We start from the raw sequence: 18,275 nt of genomic DNA, 5'->3' as shown, positions 1-18,275 counted from the left end.
TGAAAGGTATCACGAAATCATGCACAAAATTATTCAAGAATTCATGAATCGAAATTCACGATTTCTCGCACACTTTTTTCCGTGTACGTCTGCGGCTGGCTCTGGTTATTTCGATGACAACCAGTTTGCCAGTTCGATTTGGAGCGTCGTTCCGTCGGGTCGCTTGATTTTTCGCGTTCGTCGTCGGAATATTTTGGTGTTTTTCGGATGTGCGTGTGCGCGTGCGTCTGCGGCTGGCTCTGGTTGCTTCGATGACAACCAGTTCGCCAGTTCGATTTGGAGCGTCGTTCCGTCGGGTCGCTTGATTTTTCGCGTTCGTCGTCGGAATATTTTGGTGTTTTTCGGGCGCGTGCGTCTGCGGCTGGCTCTGGTTGCTTTGATGACAACCAGTTCGCCAGTTCAATTTGGAGCGTCGTTCCATCGGGTCGTTTGATTTTTTAGCGTTCGTCGTCGGAATATTTTGGTGTTTTTCGGGTGAGTGTGTGCGTGTGCGTCTGCGGCTGGATCTGGTTGCTTCGATGACAACCAGTTTGACAGTTCGATTTGGAGCGTCGTTCCGTCGGGTCACTTGATTTTTCGCGTTCGTCGTCGGAATATTTTGGTGTTTTTCGGGTGAGTGTGTGCGTGTGCGTCTGCGGCTGGATCTGGTTGCTTCGATGACAACCAGTTTGCCAGTTCGATTTGGAGCGTCGTTCCGTCGGGTCGCTAGATTTTTCGCGTTCGTCGTCGGAATATTTTGGTGTTTTTCGGGTGTGCGTGTGCGCGTGCGTCTGCGGCTGGCTCTGGTTGCTTCGATGACAACCAGTTCGCCAGTTCGATTTGGAGCGTCGTTCCGTCGGGTCGCTTGATTTTCGCGTTCGTCGTCGGAATATTTTGGTGTTTTTCGGGATCGTATGGATTCCAGAGACAAGCAGACACTGAATTGGTGAGCTCGTTCCTTTAAGGAACATTCTACTCGAATGATTTTTGAAATATTTTTTAGTCAATCTTATCTACGTTTCGTTCAGCCTATTAAATTTAATTTTCTACCCGGGTAGATGTTGTTGTTGAAATGTCGCGATCGTTTTTCTAGTTTGTCGAGATACACATTACAGCCGGGTTTCTTTATTTTATGTAATTGTTTAATAAGAAGATTCGTTTTAAATTACGCGCTAGATATACATCACCTTACAACTCGACTAGTCGTGTCCCGTGATAAGACTTCCGCTTAGTAATTTTGCTCGTGAAGCATGGCAATGAATGTTAATTCAACGTGATTATTTAATTCCTGTCCATAACATCGTAACTTCTCAGTCATTTATTTATTTATTTATTTTTTTTTTTGGAGGGTGATCCAGCCGCACATCGTTGATGTTGAAACCTCTAAACTGGGCCCTCGTCCTGTCACGTCCGTCAGTAGTCTTGTCGTACATTACAACTAGAATCAGATCTGCCAATGAATTAGTACACTTCGACCAAATAAACACTGACGCTGTATGGATCTGACTCTAGAATAAATGCACAGTTGTGTGTTATTCATAAGTCCAACTAATTCAATTATTCATTTATGTCCAAATATTCATTTGCTAACTACTTTGGATTGAAAATCTAAATTTTAATCTAAAATCCTCTAAACTTAATGTTCAAAACTAAACGTTCCTTTAACTGTTGTAGTACTACTTCTATAAAAAAACAATAAAAATGTGTGAACTGATATACAAATAGGATAGAAATCGCGATTTGAAAAAGAAATGACCATTTACGTCAAAAGATCCGTAGTTCCTCGATTCGCAACAATGGTCAATACAACCATAATCCGAAAACCGTTAGTTCAACAGATCAACGAATTTTGTCCGATATCATTACATTATTGATTGATCGAGATTCTATGGACAATTTGACATAAAAGAATGCCTAGTATTCTACATCAATCAAAGTTTATTGACAGCATTACTCTAACTTAACAATTGCAACTAAATTTATCATCAAATAGATTTGGAAAGCATACAGATTTATTTTAAATGCTAATGCTAAGCAACAAATCAATTGTACTATCAAAAAGTCCCACCTAAATCCCACATTGTGATAGTGAAAAAGTCACAGAAGCAGCGGTGTCTTGTGCAATTGTGATATTTTCACTATCGGAGAACTACCTAGTTCACGAAGACAGCTTATCGGTCAACGCTTAAGCCCTGGGGCTGCGGCAAAGCGAGTTCTCGTAGCATGAAGTGGTGTCCATAGTGCTTATAAAAAAGAATGTATACCCAAATTTTAACTAATGCACTAGGATCAAATCATGCCCCTTGACTTTACAAGGCCCAGGGAACATCGTAACTTCTCAGTCATTTATTGGTTATTTTATAATAATTCAAAAATTTAAATCGTTTCTACTCCATGGTCGGTTTAGTCTATGTAAATGTTATGCTGAGTATAGTATTTCAACATTTAATTACATACAATTTTGATTCTTCTTTCCACAGCCGGCTGTCTAAAATTCCGATTGTTTGTCTTGAGAATAATACATCACCCTATAAACAAAACTTATTGATTTTTGGGTCACATCATCATCTTCTATGATGAATCCTGACCATTACCCTTACCCACTAACATAATCCCAAGTAGAAGTAGTTTTTCCGGCACACGTGGGGGTGTTGATATCGTATAGAACCCACCCTTGGTAGCAACCTGTGCTAACTAACATTCCCGCCCCAATCCCCCGAGATCTACAAACTGACATGGCGGGCGCCGTTGGTGGCCAATGACTGTTACTTATTCGCACCTGCTCTAGTTTTGATGATCTTGTTGTTTTATCTTTTCAGCGCATTCATGCATGCTGTTGATAAGAGAAACATCATAGATCGTTGAATCCGTTGAGTGGTAGTGCTGATAGGATATTACGGTCCTGTTCAGCAACGGAGAAGGACAACCATGGGTGGTCTCTCATGCTCATGCTTAGCTTCCATCCACCCCGGGATTCTAACCGACGACCTTTGGATTGTTAGTCCAACTGCCTACCAGCGACTCCACCGAGACAGGACCCAGGGAGACGACTCCTACACCTGGACTGTGCTAACGACCTAGGTTAGTCCGGGGCCAACATTTACTTCCCTTCCGACGGAAGGCGTGATCAGACAAATCTCGCCTCGAAAAATGCCACCGGGACCATCTGGGATCAAACCCAGGCCGACTGGGTGAGAGGCAATCACGCTTACCCCTACACCCAGTTCCGGATTTTCTGTACAGAATTATGCTTAAAATAAACATTTTTGTTTATTTTCAGCAGATTTTAGAGTGCCGTTAAATCCATGGTTTCAAAAACTAACATGCCGCCCAATTTCGATTTTTTCACTAGCCGAAATCACTAGCCCTAATTATTTGCGATAAAATCTTATTTCAATAAATAACCAGGTAGCAGTTACACTGACCCACACAAAATGACAAAAATGACTGCGCAGGATCAACTCGAGGGGAAGCATAAAGTTTAAGGTCCGATTGGGCATCCCTAGTTGGATGACTGTTTACAAGCCTCCGAGTGCTCCGCGATTTTTATCGATTTTCTTGTTGAAATCGACGTTAGATTTCGCGTTCCGCCGTCGTCGTGTAAACCGGTAGCCCTGGCGCACCAGGACAAGTGGTGGAAGCACGGTATGAAGCCGAACGTGCGGCTGAAAGGTAGTTCCGCGAAGAACAGCAACCTAACCTCAAAACGTGTGGAGACTGCAGCTAAAAATTCCCGAATCCAGAGGCAGAACATGTTCGAGAGTGGCCGGCGAACTCGCTCGCTGGACCGGATTTCGCCCGGCAGCAGCAGTGGCAGCAGCGGCTATCAGACCAGAAGCAAAACAAACGGCAGCTCCCCGTTCCTGTCGCAGAACTGTTTCGACGCGCTTGGTGACGACGATGCTGGTGATGGTGCACAAGTGGAACCAGAAAAGAAACAGCCCCGGGTAAGGATTCCACCGATCCACATTATGGGCAAGTCGGTCGGAGAAGTGGTGAAACTCCTCGCCACGAACGGTGTTCCGCAGAGTGACGACTACTGGCTGAAGTACACCAAAACATCGGTGCAGTTCCAGACAAAAGTGAAGGAATTGTTTACGAAGACGACTGTGCTGCTGAAAAGTAGTGATGTTCAATTCTTCACACACGACACATCGGAGGATGCCCCGACTAAGTTTGTGCTTTCGGGTCTGCCGGCAGTGAGTATTCCGGATCTGAAGGAGGAGCTGGAGGCAATGGGGATCTTGCCTCTGGACATCAAGGTGCTGTCCTCAAAAAAGTCGGGGGCGGATGAGCACACGCTGTACCTCGTGTACTTCAAGCGAGGGACAGTGAAAATACAAGATTTGCGGAGAACGAAGGCGATCTTTAACGTTGTTGTTTCGTGGCGGTTCTTTTCGAAGCACCCCAACGATGCTGCCCAATGCCACCGGTGTCAGCAATTTGGCCACGGGTCATCGAACTGCAACCTGCGCCCCAAGTGTGTGAAGTGCGGCGGAAAACACCTGACGGATGTCTGCATGCTTCCGAGGAGGGCGGAGTTGAACAACAACAACAACAGCAAGTCGCAACTGAAGTGTGCGAACTGTGGCGGAAGCCACACCGCTAATTTCCGTGGGTGCCCAGCTAGAAAAGCCTATCTCGACGAGCTCGAGAAAAGGAAGAAAAAGCCTTCTCGCCCAGCGCCGCCTCCGAGCGGCCCTGCCCCAGGCCGAAACAGCGGAGCCCAAGGTGGACCTACTAACCGGCCCTCATTCGCTGCAACCGGGCGACCCACCTACGCGCAGGTGTCGTCCATGAACACTCCACCGTGCGCTAACATTTCCGACGGCGAAGGTCTCTTCACCGTTACGGAATTCCTGTCCCTTGCCAGGGACATGTTTAGTCGGCTCGTTGGCTGCCGCACCAAGCAGCAGCAATTCGACGCGCTCGCAGAACTGATGGCCAAATACCTTTATGGGTAGTTTGAGCCATCAACTAAAAATTGTTAATTGGAACAGCAGATCCGATCTGCTGAAAAAAATCGATTTTTTCGATTTTTTGTCACGACACCAAGTCGACATTGCAACAGTCTCTGAAACCTGGCTCAAGACTAAAAATTCGTTCCATCATCCCGACTACCGATGCTTCCGATCCGACAGGACGAGTACTGACGACGAGCGAGGCGGCGGTGTCCTCATTGCCCTGCGAAAAAGCCTCAACGTCGATTATTCGGTTCTGGACCTTAACACGAGCGCCATCGAAGCGGTTGGCCTAGAAATCCGATTCCCCACGCAAACCGTCCACTTTATTGCGGCCTACTTTCCTGGAATCCACCGTGGAGCTGCTTGGAGCACATTCCGGCGGGACATTAACACACTAGTGCGGCGCCCCGTGCCGTTTTTCGTTGCTGGAGATTTCAACGCGCGCCATCGACAGTGGAACTGTCTGAAGGCGAACAGAGCTGGAAACTTCCTGGCGTCTCGTGCAGTTTCTTCGGACTTCTTCATCCACGCTCCGAGGTCGTTCACCTACCAACCCCCCGGCGGCCGCCGGCCGTCGACGCTTGACATTGTTCTCTCCAACAACTTGGTGAATATGTCATCGCTGACCGTAGTGAACGACCTGTCGTCCGACCATCTGCCTGTTCTCTTCAGCGTGGACGTAGCCGTGCCCTTCCAACGCTTCCCGCCAACGACCAGATGCTACAACAGGGCGAACTGGCCAGCCTTCCAGCGCATCGTGAACGAGAAAATCGACTTGAACTCCCCCGTCGCAACCAACCTGGACAGCCCTGCAGGAATCGACCGATGCATTGAGTTCTTTACAAGCACGCTACTGGAAGCCGAAGCCGCCGCCGTCCCCGTTGTACCGGTGAGAACCTACGAAGATGCTAAGTTTCCGGAATCCGCGCGCCAGCTGGTCACTCTGAGAAACACGCGCCGGCGCCAGTGGTACCGCACACGCGATCCACTTCTTGGTGCGATAGTCGAGTCGCTGAACAACCGGATTCGCTTCGAGTGTTCGATCGCCAGAAACCAGCATTTTTCAAACAACATCCGGAACCTGGAGAACGGCGCCAAGGATGTCTGGAAGATCAGCAAAGCACTCCGAAACCAAGTGAAGTACAGCCCGCCTCTCCAGGCAGGCGACACGCTGAAGGCATCCCCGGAAGAAAAGGCGAACCTGCTGGCTGACAATTTTGCACGAGCACATCGCAACCCTTCTCCCGGTGATCCGACTACTTCCAGTGCTGTCGAAGCGAGCGTGCAGCAGATCGCCGACAGTACCTTCCCGGTCGAATCAGTGCCAGTCATCCGCCCCAAGGAGATAGCACGGATCATCAAGTCGCTGAAGCCGAAGAAGGCGCCTGGCAAGGACAAAATTCGGAACACCCTGCTCAAGCGGCTCCCCCGCAAGGGACTGGTGATGCTGACGCTGATCGTGAACGCGTGTCTGAGGACATCGTACTTTCCGTCCAGCTGGAAGCACGCCATCGTCACGGCAATCCCAAAGCCGGGCAAGGACATCACGAATCCCACCAACTACCGTCCGATCAGCCTGCTTCCCGTGATGAGCAAAATCCTCGAGCGTGTGGTGCTTACCCGGATCGGAAACTTCGTCGAGCAACGAAATGTCGTTCCTCCGCAGCAGTTCGGCTTCAAACGAGGCCACTCCACAAACCACCAGCTCGCCAGCCTAACGCGCAACGTCAAGAACTCGCTCGCCCGGGGCGAGTCAGCTGGCATGGTTCTTTTGGACGTGGAGAAGGCGTACGATTCGGTGTGGCAGGATGCGATCCTGCACAAGATGAAGCTGGCCGGGTTCCCGGCGTACATTCTGAAGCTGCTCAACTCCTTCCTGAAGCAGCGCAGCTTCCAAGTTGCTGTCGATGGTGCGCTCTCGTGCCGTCAGGAAATTCCATTCGGCGTCCCGCAAGGAGCTGTCCTGAGTCCGGCGCTGTACAACATCTTCACCTCGGATCTCGTCATGGTGGACGGGGTCGAATACTACCTCTTCGCCGACGACACTGGATTCGTCGCTGCTGACAAGAGTGCAGAAGTGATCATCGAGAAGCTGCAGGCGGCCCAGGACTCGCTCGAGAGCTTTCAGCGGAAGTGGCGAATCAAAATAAACCCGGCGAAGACGCAGGCGATCTTTTTCACCCGGCGGCGCGCTGAAAGGTTCCTCCCCCAGTCACGTATGCTGGCACTGGGCCACGAAGTCCCCTGGTCGGACGAAGTCAAGTACCTTGGCCTCGCGCTCGACCCGAAGCTGAAGTACGACAAGCACATCGACGCCGCGTTGCAGAAATGTGACAAGCTGACGAGGATGCTCTACCCGCTGGTGAGCCGAAGGTCAAGGCTGAGCAACGCCAACAAACTTCTGCTCTACAAGCTCATCTTCCGTCCGACGCTCACGTACGGATTCCCAGCCTGGCACAGCTGTGCTTCAACCCGCCGCAAAAAGCTGCAGACGCGCCAAAACAAGATCCTGAAAATGATGCTGGACTTGCCGTTTAATTTCCCGACGGACGAGCTCGAGGAGGCGGCCAACACGGAATCGCTGGAAACCTGGACCAGCAAACTGCTACAGCGGTTTTGGACGAGTTGCACGATGTCAGAGAATACTCTGATATCGAGTTTGGTGCCGTGATACTGTGATCTAGTTTTTAAGAAACCCTTTTCCTCCTCCTATCCCCCTTCTATCCCAGCAATAGTGACAGGTTTTTTGCGAGTTGTTTTCCTGTTTTCTGTTTCCTTTACAACCAACTTTATTTCCATCCATTGTGATAAATGCCTTATACACAGCTGAAAGGATCCCCCAAAACTCTGTACTGCACTTACAAAACTACTGTTAGTCGATAAACTAAAGAAATAAACTGAATTGAATTGAAAAGTTTAAGGTCCCCAGAATCACGTGCTCTTAGAATTTTTAAAAATATTTAGACATAGCCGAATGGTTTTTCTCCAAAGTTTTTATAGAGAATTAGGGCGATTCGTCGCTGTTGCATACAGTCCAGAAATTGCATGTAATATGTGGGAGCGAACAGCACTAATTCTCCATAAAAATTCAAAGTACAAGCGTTTCAGGGGAACCTAAACTTTTTGCTTCCCCTTGAATTGAGCCTGTGCAGAAATTTTGTTGGTCGTTGTTATTGATCAGCGTGCCTGGGTGCTTCTAGCAGATGCGGCGAATGAAGCTGATGTAAGTAATCTCAAAAACTCAAAACTTTAAAATTCGATCTCGTCGAACTTCCCACTGTACTCTGCAGAAACGTCGCTGCTCGAGGCACTGAACGTTCAACCGCGCTTTCCTCGCCGTCAGCACGTTCGACAGCCTAGCTCGGATCTTGCACGCTACCAGGAAGTGATCATGATGGGTCCTCCGTACGATCGGACGTCCATCACGTCCGAGAAGTGTCGACCATCCACTCTAGTTGTTGTTTATTGATATTGGGTCAGGCCCGTTAACATAATTGTAATACATTCTAGTCATTTAAAATTGACGAAACTTTTTTGCATACGTTTAATGTGTGTGGTCCACTAATGGATAACGTACCCTAGAATTCACTTCATGGTTTTCCTACCTATTAAATCCAGTACAATCTATTTCGATTACTGGCTGTGTTGATGACGTGCTATTGATGGATGCAAATAAGTGCCTCGGTGCATCAGAAAGCTTATCCACGTTTAATTTAACATCTGCAAATTTAAACCAGAAGTCCAAATGGACAAATGATTTGGGCGGGATAAACTTTACGTTGCTATTTTTATTTTCCATGTTTAGCTGAACTTTTAAACTAACGCAGGAAACCTTTTTATCTCCGATGGATTGTAAACAATAACAAAACTAAGCAAAATCGTTCCGCACGGTTACAGAAAATCCCAATTTTGGGAGTTCAGATATCACACTTTTACCAGTTCACTTAAGCAAACTCGAAAAAGTGTAAAATCGCGAACCCACCAAATGATGTAAATCTTCAAAATTCGAGAAAGAGTACACTCAAAAATAAAGTTACCGGTTGAAAGGGTTAAAAGTATCTGTTTGACGTTTTGGATCGTGCTCGTGCGTGTTTTTTAAGTTTTTCCAAGTTATTTTTAAACTTTTAGAGTTGTTCAAACCAAAAACCACCAACACACGTGGACGTGGACCCCGCAGCACGACTTCAACGCGATGGACTGCACGGACATCGTGATCGGAACAGCCCGCGAAGAAACTTACCGCGTGTGTGACTACTACACCCGTGATCGGTTCACACCGCGAGGTGTCCACCTTCTGGAGGACAAGTCGGATCTGACCGCCACCGGAGGGTTCGAGGTGGACGGCACCTAGTAGTATCTAATATTACTGTTGACTAATTGTTTCTTTAAATAAACAAATTAAATTTAACCTTTATTCAAATAAACTGCATTTTTAACACTACTTATTAAAAATCCAACAGATGGCGCCACTGGTTCAACAAAATCTGATTGACTCATAGATGTCGCTAGTGAGCGCGCCGCTCCATGACAAGTATCCTTTCAAAGGATACTGGGCCAGTACCCTTCCGCTGGGCTCTCCAGTTGCAGCATAGCTGTCACTAGTTAATGCCGTGACAGCGCATAGATGTGATCTGTCATTTTGAAGTGTTGTTATGTTTTGTTGATTTTTTCGTTGTTCGTGAATAAATATAGTCGTTCGTTTGTTAGTTCTAGTATGGAACCTTTTTTAATTTGTTTGTATCTGTCCGTAATCGTCTGGTCTTTGTGGTGTGGACCGCGTTAAGATGGGTCGCGGTCGGATCCAACACTAAACCACGACTACTTGGTAACATGGTGTCAGGTTTTAGTAGGTGTGATTAGCCAAAAAAGATACCGGTTTACTAAATAAAACAGAGCGAGTTATTGTACGTCTTGGCTCTTGCACACTCAAGCACTGAATGCGCGACCCGATGAATGACGTTTCAGGGGATGTTCACAAACTACATTTGGGGGTCTTACACAAATGACGCATAATATAACACAATCATAAAAATTAAGAGCAAAACTAGACCATTCGTTTGAACCAAAACTGGCTTTTAACGAGTGCGGCACTCAGTGACGAATTTCTGTCAGAATTGGCCAAATTTCTGTCGGAATTCACTGACCTGTTCCAATCCGTGGACCGTCTTTGCGCGAAAACTTGCAAGAAAGTTTCCAAAAAAACGGCTTAATTTCGCTAAGTCCAAAATTAAACTTTTGGGAGTTGGCTACACTCAAAACTAAAGTTACCGGTTCAAAGGGTTGAAAGTATCCTTTTCAGCCCTCTGGCACCACTGTAAATGTCTAGAACGTTTGACAGTCACCAAAACCTCGAAGAGCCCACGCATTAGTATGTGTGAAGAGCCCACCACAAACAATGCATTGGATAGAGAATGTGCATTAGTATGTGTGAAGAGCCCACCATCAACAAAGCTTTGGATGAAGTAGTATTGGTGTCTTCTTCAAAATAGGGAAATGGCGAACGCGAATGAGGTTAACCAAATATAATATTTTGGTGTAAATTTATTACAAAATTTGGTTTAAGTGGTCACGCGAGTGGTCCTGTTTATCTTGGGCAGATTTTCAGACATATAATGTTTGTGTATGAGGCCGGAGTCGAAGGAGCTCTTGAATCGGATGGCGGGATGAGCAGCAGGAGAAGAAGGAGTAGCCAATTTAAAGCAAACATCCGATTCGACCGGGAAAATCTGGGACCGGGGATCGAAAATTTCTTGGAATCCACTCGGAACTAACATTCTTTAAAGAGTCCTGGACATGTAGCAAGTGTAACATGTGAAAAAGAACATAATTTAAAAAACGTCTCTGCACTTTGTTTATTTTTCAAAATCTGACAGTAAACACCTTGGTTTTCTTCTTTGTTTTCTTGTTGTTCGTCATCGAATATTTTGGTTTCATAAACATGGCGGCAGTGACAGAGGGCTGATCCTTTTAAACGGTATTCGAGGATTACCCTTTGCAAAAGGGTACACTTTATCCTTTTAAAAGGGTGAAAACCACCCTTTGACTTCACCTCACTGGCTTTACCCTTTCAAAAGGGTAACTCCCTTTGCAGCGAGTACCACTAGCGCCGCCCTGGTTTTTATACAGGCAGCTAATTAAATCTGTTGTGAGTTTTTGGATTGTGCTGATCGTGCTCGTGCGTGTGGCGTGTTTTTTTTAATGTTTTTTTAGTTTACCTGAGTTGTTCCAGATTTTAGCCAATTTCGTACACCTACCACCATTCCGTCGTAGAAGACTGTGACATCCGCACAAAGGGGGGCATCGAAAATCTCTTGCAATAAAGTTTGTTTTGGTCGGTTTTGTTTTTGTCAGGTTGTTTACAGGCGTTCTTATTGCAGAAATATTTCGGTTTCCCGGATGGCTGAATGTGCAACATCCGGCCGGATAGCAGGTGCGTCATCTAACCATTATGATTGACCACATGTCCCAGCGCGAAGGTGCGGTTGGACGCGGCCCGTTGCCGGGTGTTCGAGATCCAGCAGCTGGTGCAAAATTATCGGAAATCTCAGCGGAAAAGGGCCGTGTCGCTAACCATGTCGTTAACATGATAATCTGAAGATTCTGGCCACTCCGGTGACCATGCGCTGCACGATCGAGTGGTCAACTAGCTTTCCGGGGCCGCTGCTCGCTAGGAACTCCGATCGAACAGCTGATCTTATCCGATGGTAAGAGATTTTCTTTTGTATTAGATTTCTGGAAGTTCCAGAATAACTGTTTGGGTGTTTGTTTTTTGTAGATCAATTGCGTTGCTCAGATCTAATGATTGAGTCCATCGACTTCAACGCAAATCCGGGAGCTGAGGGCGCTAAAATCACCGCCTTGGAGAGACACTTACGGCAAGTTTGACGTGTCCAGAACATCACGGGGTAGTTATAGTGCACGCCGACGGCCGATGGCCGGAATTAATGTTTACATTGATGCGTGTTCCGGCGTAGGCAATTGCAGCAACGCCCTCATCAACGTGATTGTGCATCTCAGCGCGAACAAGCTGTATATAGGCACGACGAATGTCATCATTTATCGAGGCGTGCCAGTACCTCTGCATCACCCAGCTAACTTTTCCATCTCAAACCAGGAGCTAAAATTAAAGTATGACTAGAATTAAATTTTGTTGTTTGACAAATTTCTAACGAATTTCTTCCAACAGCAAAACATTCCGGTTCCGGTTGACGAAGCGGTGGTTGAAGCGAAAAAAACAAGCAGGCTCCGACCACGGTTGACAAGGAGAACACCCAGCTGATGAATGAACTCGTGTGTGTGTGTATAGTAGGGTGCCCAGAATATGGGACTTTTTTTCAAAACCTCGCTCCACAAGCTGAATATTGTTCCTTGACCTATTTTAGGATTCTGGACCAATTATGAGCAAAACCGGCAATATTTACCCATTGATACTCGGAGGTGAAGTTTGTATGGGAAAAATCGAAAAAATGTATGGAAACCCCAAGTTTCTTACGGTTTGGTCTACACGGTGCGCTACTTCCATCCAAATATTCTCAAAAGTGAGATTCTTATTGGAAATTTAATGCTCTACAACTTTGTAGAACATACGAAAGCTGTAAAACTCGATCCTTAAAAGTTATTAGCGATTTAAAAAAGTCATTTTTGCATGAAAAACATTTTTTCCACCAACTTCAGGCACGGGTATCAATGGGTTAATCTCATCCAATTTCGCTCAAAATTTACACAGATGCTTAAAATAACCCAAAGACCGTTTTCCGCTTGTGGAGCAGAGGGTCATTTTTTCTGGGCACCCTAGTGTATAGCCAACTTCCAAAAGTGTAATTTTGGACTTAGCGAAATTAAGCAGTTTTTTGGAAACTTTCTTGCAAGTTTTAGCGCAAAGACGGTCCACGGATTGGAACAGGTCAGTGAATTCCGACAGAAATTTGGTGTTATATTATGCGTCATTTGTGTAAGACCCCCAAATGTAGTTTGTGAACATCCCCTGAAACGTCATTCATCGGGTCGCGCATTCAGTGCTTGAGTGTGCAAGAGCCAAGACGTACAATAACTCGCTCTGTTTTATTTAGTAAACCGGTCTCTTTTTTGGCTATATAATCATACATACTAAAACATGGTGTCAGAAGTAGTCGTGGTTTAGTGTTGGATCCGACCGCGACCCATCTTAACGCGGTCCACACCACAAAGACCAGACGATTACGGACAGATACAAACAAATTAAAAAAAGGTTCCTTACTAGAACTAACAAACGAACGACTATATTTATTCACGAACAACGAAAGAATCAACAAAACATAACAACACTTCAAAATGACAGATCACATCTATGCGCATTAACTAGTGACAGCTATGCTGCAACTGGAGAGCCCAGCGGCGCGCAGAGTGCACGAATAGACTCGGCTTTCTGGTGTACACTCTCGCAGTGTTGCCGTCCACAACATCTCCCCTCTAAATTCCGAAGGTCAACTTCCGGACTCGACTTGGGTTCTCTGGACAAGGAAGAACAGCGAGGAGATCTGACCCGCTCGGGAAACGGTGAACCCAATCTACGAAGCAATGGTTCACGCTTCGACGGACTGGCGCCACAAACTCTTGGGCGCAGACGAGGTTGATGAGAGCGAAACAGCTTCTTTATTCTCGCTCTCCGAATGGCTCTTTTGTGGTGTAGGACGAATGTCGGCACATCCCGGCTTATAAACACCGCGGGATCTTGGCCGTAGATGATTTCATCTCTGCTGGCGAACTTCAACTTCTCAACAAGGAACATTCCGACGGTTTGTCGACGACTGCTGCTTGCTGCGTGACCGCAAAACTTAACTTGAAGCGACGAGCTACTCCCAGTCCATGGTTCATCGCCCGAGCAGGGGTAAATAACACGGGAATACCATATTTTGGTATTACCACAGAGAACAGATGTACATCTTGGCTCTAACTTGTGTGTAAACCGTAAAAAACTAAAAAAAATGCGTTGCATACAATCTTGCATCAATCAAATTAGAGTGTGCAGGATACGCTTGGCGGCGCCACCGTCGCGGCTGAGAATACTTGACTTAACAATGAAAAAGGCTCAATAATTTCGAAAGAAAATAAATGATAACCTCGTTTAAATATAAAATTCTCTTCTGTATAATTCCAGTTGACTAAAAATAATGCAAAACTGCATTAACATTAACGAAAACATAACAGAAAATTCATTCAAAAATGATTTTTCAAGCGACAACTTAAAATAGTCCCTTTACACATGTTATGTCCGATTTCGTTTTGTTTACCTTCTTTGGCGCGTAAAATTGCAACCCTCTGATGAAGGGCAGTCAGACATTGGTCTGATGTCGTTCGTACGGAATGTTTTATGCATTGATTAGATGGTCCAACGTTCTGCTACTGTAGCCCATCATGATTTTGGAAGTGGCGATATCTAGGCGGATGCTGCACACCCTAGCTCTTTTCAACGTATTTTGGTTTGAATTTGTACACACGTTTTTCAATGCTGTTTGTTCAATGATATATATCTGTTCTCTGTGGTATTACTTGGCATAATAAGTAAGTAAAGTAAGTAAATCTTTCCCAGTTCCTGGGGGAACACCCGTGAAGAGTATCGGGGCCGGCATTTACAAAGCGGATTCAGTGGCAGTTTTTCACTCAACTAATGTTTACATGTTTAGGTTAATATTAACATTCCATAGGTCGCCTCCCTAAGGTGTCGTGATAAGGTCCAGTTTGTGGCGATACACTACCTTCCCTTTACTAAGCAATCGAATCCAGAAGGGAAAAGATCACCAGTTGTGTTGGTCAGAGTCGGGATTTGAACCCCGATCTACCGCTTACGAGGCGGAAGCGTTACCACTAGGCTACGTGGCTCGGGCATAATAACAAATACCAAAATGTGCCCTTGGTTGAGCTGCTGATGCATTAACATATTTTAACTGCAGGCAAAAATATTAGAAAATTCAAAGAAAGAGAAACAAACTAAACCAGAACGAGAAAGGCTATAGCAAAGAGTATTGAAAATAGAGCGCGGACATGGAGCAAAGATCCGCCAGATTCATGGTACCAACCAAAGGTACACCCGTAACGCCTATGATGAGGCGTTACTGTTTTCAGGCAAATGAATGCAAATGAATGGTGCAAAATTTTTCCATCGCAGCAAACTCCTCAACAAAATCTGTCATTGACATTTTGAAGATAAACAAATTGTGGTGAGCAAATTTGAAAATTATCGGGAAAATTAAATTAGATGTCTTGTTTTTCAGAATGCTTCTAAAAGGAGCGGATTTTAATCCACCCAAAGCAGGAGGTAGTCTAATTCTTTGAGTAAAAAGGAACGTCGCCAAATGAGAGGTTAGCAGGCGCATTTGCGCTTCTGAAAGTGTCCCTACGGATATCGAGGACATGGTCACAATTTGAGAAATATATGCCACCAGAAGCACTTCTTTAATGCATGCTATTGCTGGGGGAGTTTGGACAATATTCTAATGGTTTGTAATTTGTCTCTTGGTATAGAATATTTAGCGTTATTTTATTTTCTCAATCTTTTTCATAACAACGTCAAGAAGGCGGCCTCAAATTCCAGACTCATGGTGATCAAAAGAGGCCATTTTTAATATCAAAACCCTCCAGCTGAAAAAGTATGCGAATCTGTATCCTGATCAGAGCCTCGGCGACGGTGGCGGCTAAACCAAGCAAATTGCAAAAAATCCAGACTCCTGTCAAAACAATGACTTGGAATAGTGAGTGAAACTTTTGCTCGTGATTCGTGGGAAGTTTTAACCCCGTTTTTGAAACTCGACAACGACTATCGTTTTGCTAATTGATTGCGTGAGTAGTGCGGTTCCCGTAGTTGCTGGAGTACATTTTTAGTTCCTGCTGCCAGAAGCCAAATACGGCGACGAAGTTTTGCAGCTGGACACGAGACTTTCCTCAAACCTTCGCCATATTGTCGGATTACTCTCTTTCCCCTAAGTCACTCACTGGAACCACTCATCATTTGACAGCGATCATGAGTGGAACGAAGAAAACAGAAGACAAAAAAAAGTCATCTGTTTCCAGCAAGGATGGTACCAACTTTAAACGCTCGAGAGACGATTTGGACGAGACCGATGACCGAATCCAGTCCTTCGACGAACTTTTGACCAGGATGAAACAGATGTTTGATGACACCAACACCAGAATCGACACCTGCAAAAGTGACCTGCAGGCCGAGTTCACTACACTTCGCGAGGATGTGCAATCATTCAAGGACCGGTGCTCTGTGGAGATCAACAATTTGTCTGATGCCCTCGCACTTACTCAAAACAACGTTAATCTCAATCATGAACGCCACCTCAAAAATGCCAAATCGAATGATCTGCTGCTCTCTGGCGTTCCATATCATCAACCCGAAGACCTTCTTGGTTTTGTGAAGAGTGCGTCGGCGGCACTTGGCTATGGCGAACGTGAACTTCCACTTATCTACACGAAGCGATTGGCTCGGCCCCCGATTGCACCTGGCTCAACTCCACCGATTCTGCTGCAATTCGCCTTCCGTGCTGCTAGAGATGACTTCTACTTCCGCTATTTATCGTCGCACAATCTCTCCTTGACGCACCTTGGCTTCAATGTGAACAAGAGGGTTTATCTGAACGAGAATTTGACGGATCAAGCTCGGTCGATCAAGGGTGCGGCACTCAAACTCAAGAAGTCAGGAAAGCTTCACAGCGTCTACACCAAGGATGGATTCATCTTCGTGAAACCGGCGGAGGGGGGCGAAGCGAAGCTTGTGAATTCGTTGGAGCAGTTGGCGGAGTAACCTTTCCTAGTAAACACCCGTTCCTACCACGACAACTTCCTTGACTCCTTTCCTTCTTCCCCGTGTTATCTTCCCCTCCTGAAAGTTCGGCTATGAATATAGCACCAACGTTCAACCTATCCAGATTTGCTTTTCTTTTTTCCTTCCAAGCTAGTCCTTGTTTCCGATCCCTCGTTATCCTTGACTCCATCCTTCCTAAAAGTCTTGTTCCGGCTCGTAAATCAACTTCCAGCTCCTCGATTTGATCGAGTTGAGCTCGTTGCTGGTGATGATTCGTTGCTGCTGCTGCCCGTTAGAATCGTTGGGATCACTCCTCGGCTGGACCGAGTGGAGTCCGTTGCTGTTGCTGGATCGTTGGATCTGTTGGATGGACCGAATCGGTTGGATCATGCTGCTGCGCCGTGTCGTTGGTGATTAAACACTTATATCACACTTTGTTGAAACCTTTTTGATTATTTCCATTCGAATCACAAAGAGCATGTGTAGGGATCTAAGGTTCACTTTATTTGAATTGTTTTTTTAATTATTTTGAACTCAAACTTGTTTTTCTTAGTCTTAGTTATTTTTATTTTGTCCTCATTAACCATGGTGATGCATTTTTCAATTCCAACTTTTTATCTTTTAACTAATGCTGGATAATAGTAGTGCCACCCCTTCACAATTAAACTGTTTTATTCCACGTGTCGTGATGAATTGTGCTCTCGACTCCAGTAAATTGAATATTTGTCATCTCAATGCTCAAAGTATTTGTGCTCGACAGTTGAGCAAGTTCAATGAATTTAAAATTTGCTTTAGCAACAGTAAAGTAAGCATAATATGCGTAACTGAGTCATGGCTAACCGACAACATACCCGATGAACTAATTTCTCTTGAAGGTTATAATCTAATAAGAAATGATCGAAAATGCGCTCGTGGTGGAGGAATTCTTGTGTACTATAAATCCAATCTAACCTGTAAAATTTTGACTTTATCTAAAAATGATACATTGAACACAACTGAATATTTACTGATTGAAATTCATTGCAATAGAGAAAAGTTTTTGCTGGGTGTTTTTTACAATCCACCTCGTGTTAACTGTTCTGAAATTGTGTCCTCTTTATTTTCAGAATTTTTTACTAGTTATGAAAATGTCGTTATTGTAGGCGATTTTAACAAATCAGGAACACTTTCAAATAATTTCTTGAATGCCATAGATCATCTTGGAATTTGTTGCGTGAATTCTTTCCCGACACACTTCCACAGTGGAGGTTGTTCTCTTTTAGATCTTTTTTAAACAAATAATACAAATTTTGTTCACAATTTTAATCAAGTCTCAGCTGGTGGATTTTCAAAACATGATATGATTTTTGCATCGTTAAATCTAAGTTCTTTTGAAGATGAAATATATTACTTCAGGGATTACAATAATGTCAATTTACCTGCCTTAATTGAAGCAGTTAATTCCATTAACTGGTCACAATTATTTTCTATGAGTGATCCGGACATTGCACTTGACTTTTTCAATCAACATATTCGTAACTTATTTAACCGTTTTATTCACCTTCGCA

At 45.1% G+C, this 18,275-nt stretch overlaps 1 protein-coding gene across 3 annotated transcripts in view; it reads right to left on the bottom strand.

Moving 5' to 3' along the window:
* LOC119766543 (ubiquitin-like modifier-activating enzyme ATG7) overlaps positions 1-18,269 on the bottom strand; it is a 331,454-nt gene extending 313,185 nt beyond the window's left edge. The window contains exon 1 of one of the 3 annotated variants that reach the window (XM_038251290.1): positions 18,147-18,269. Coding sequence is in view for 1 of the 3 variants with exons in the window: in XM_038251288.1 (XP_038107216.1) it covers positions 8,549-8,742 (194 nt within the window). In the remaining 2 variants the exon portion in view is untranslated. Of the gene's footprint in view, positions 1-8,548; positions 8,840-18,146 lie in introns of those variants that run through there. The other 2 variants (XM_038251288.1, XM_038251291.1) reach the window with 2 other exon arrangements.
* Positions 18,270-18,275: the final 6 nt, after the last annotated feature.

Source organism: Culex quinquefasciatus, chromosome 2 (assembly GCF_015732765.1).
Source record: "Culex quinquefasciatus strain JHB chromosome 2, VPISU_Cqui_1.0_pri_paternal, whole genome shotgun sequence".
Lineage (NCBI taxonomy): Eukaryota > Metazoa > Arthropoda > Insecta > Diptera > Culicidae > Culex > Culex quinquefasciatus.
The sequence above is the reverse complement of the archived record's forward strand: the minus strand, read 5'-3'. Positions and strand labels throughout refer to the sequence as shown.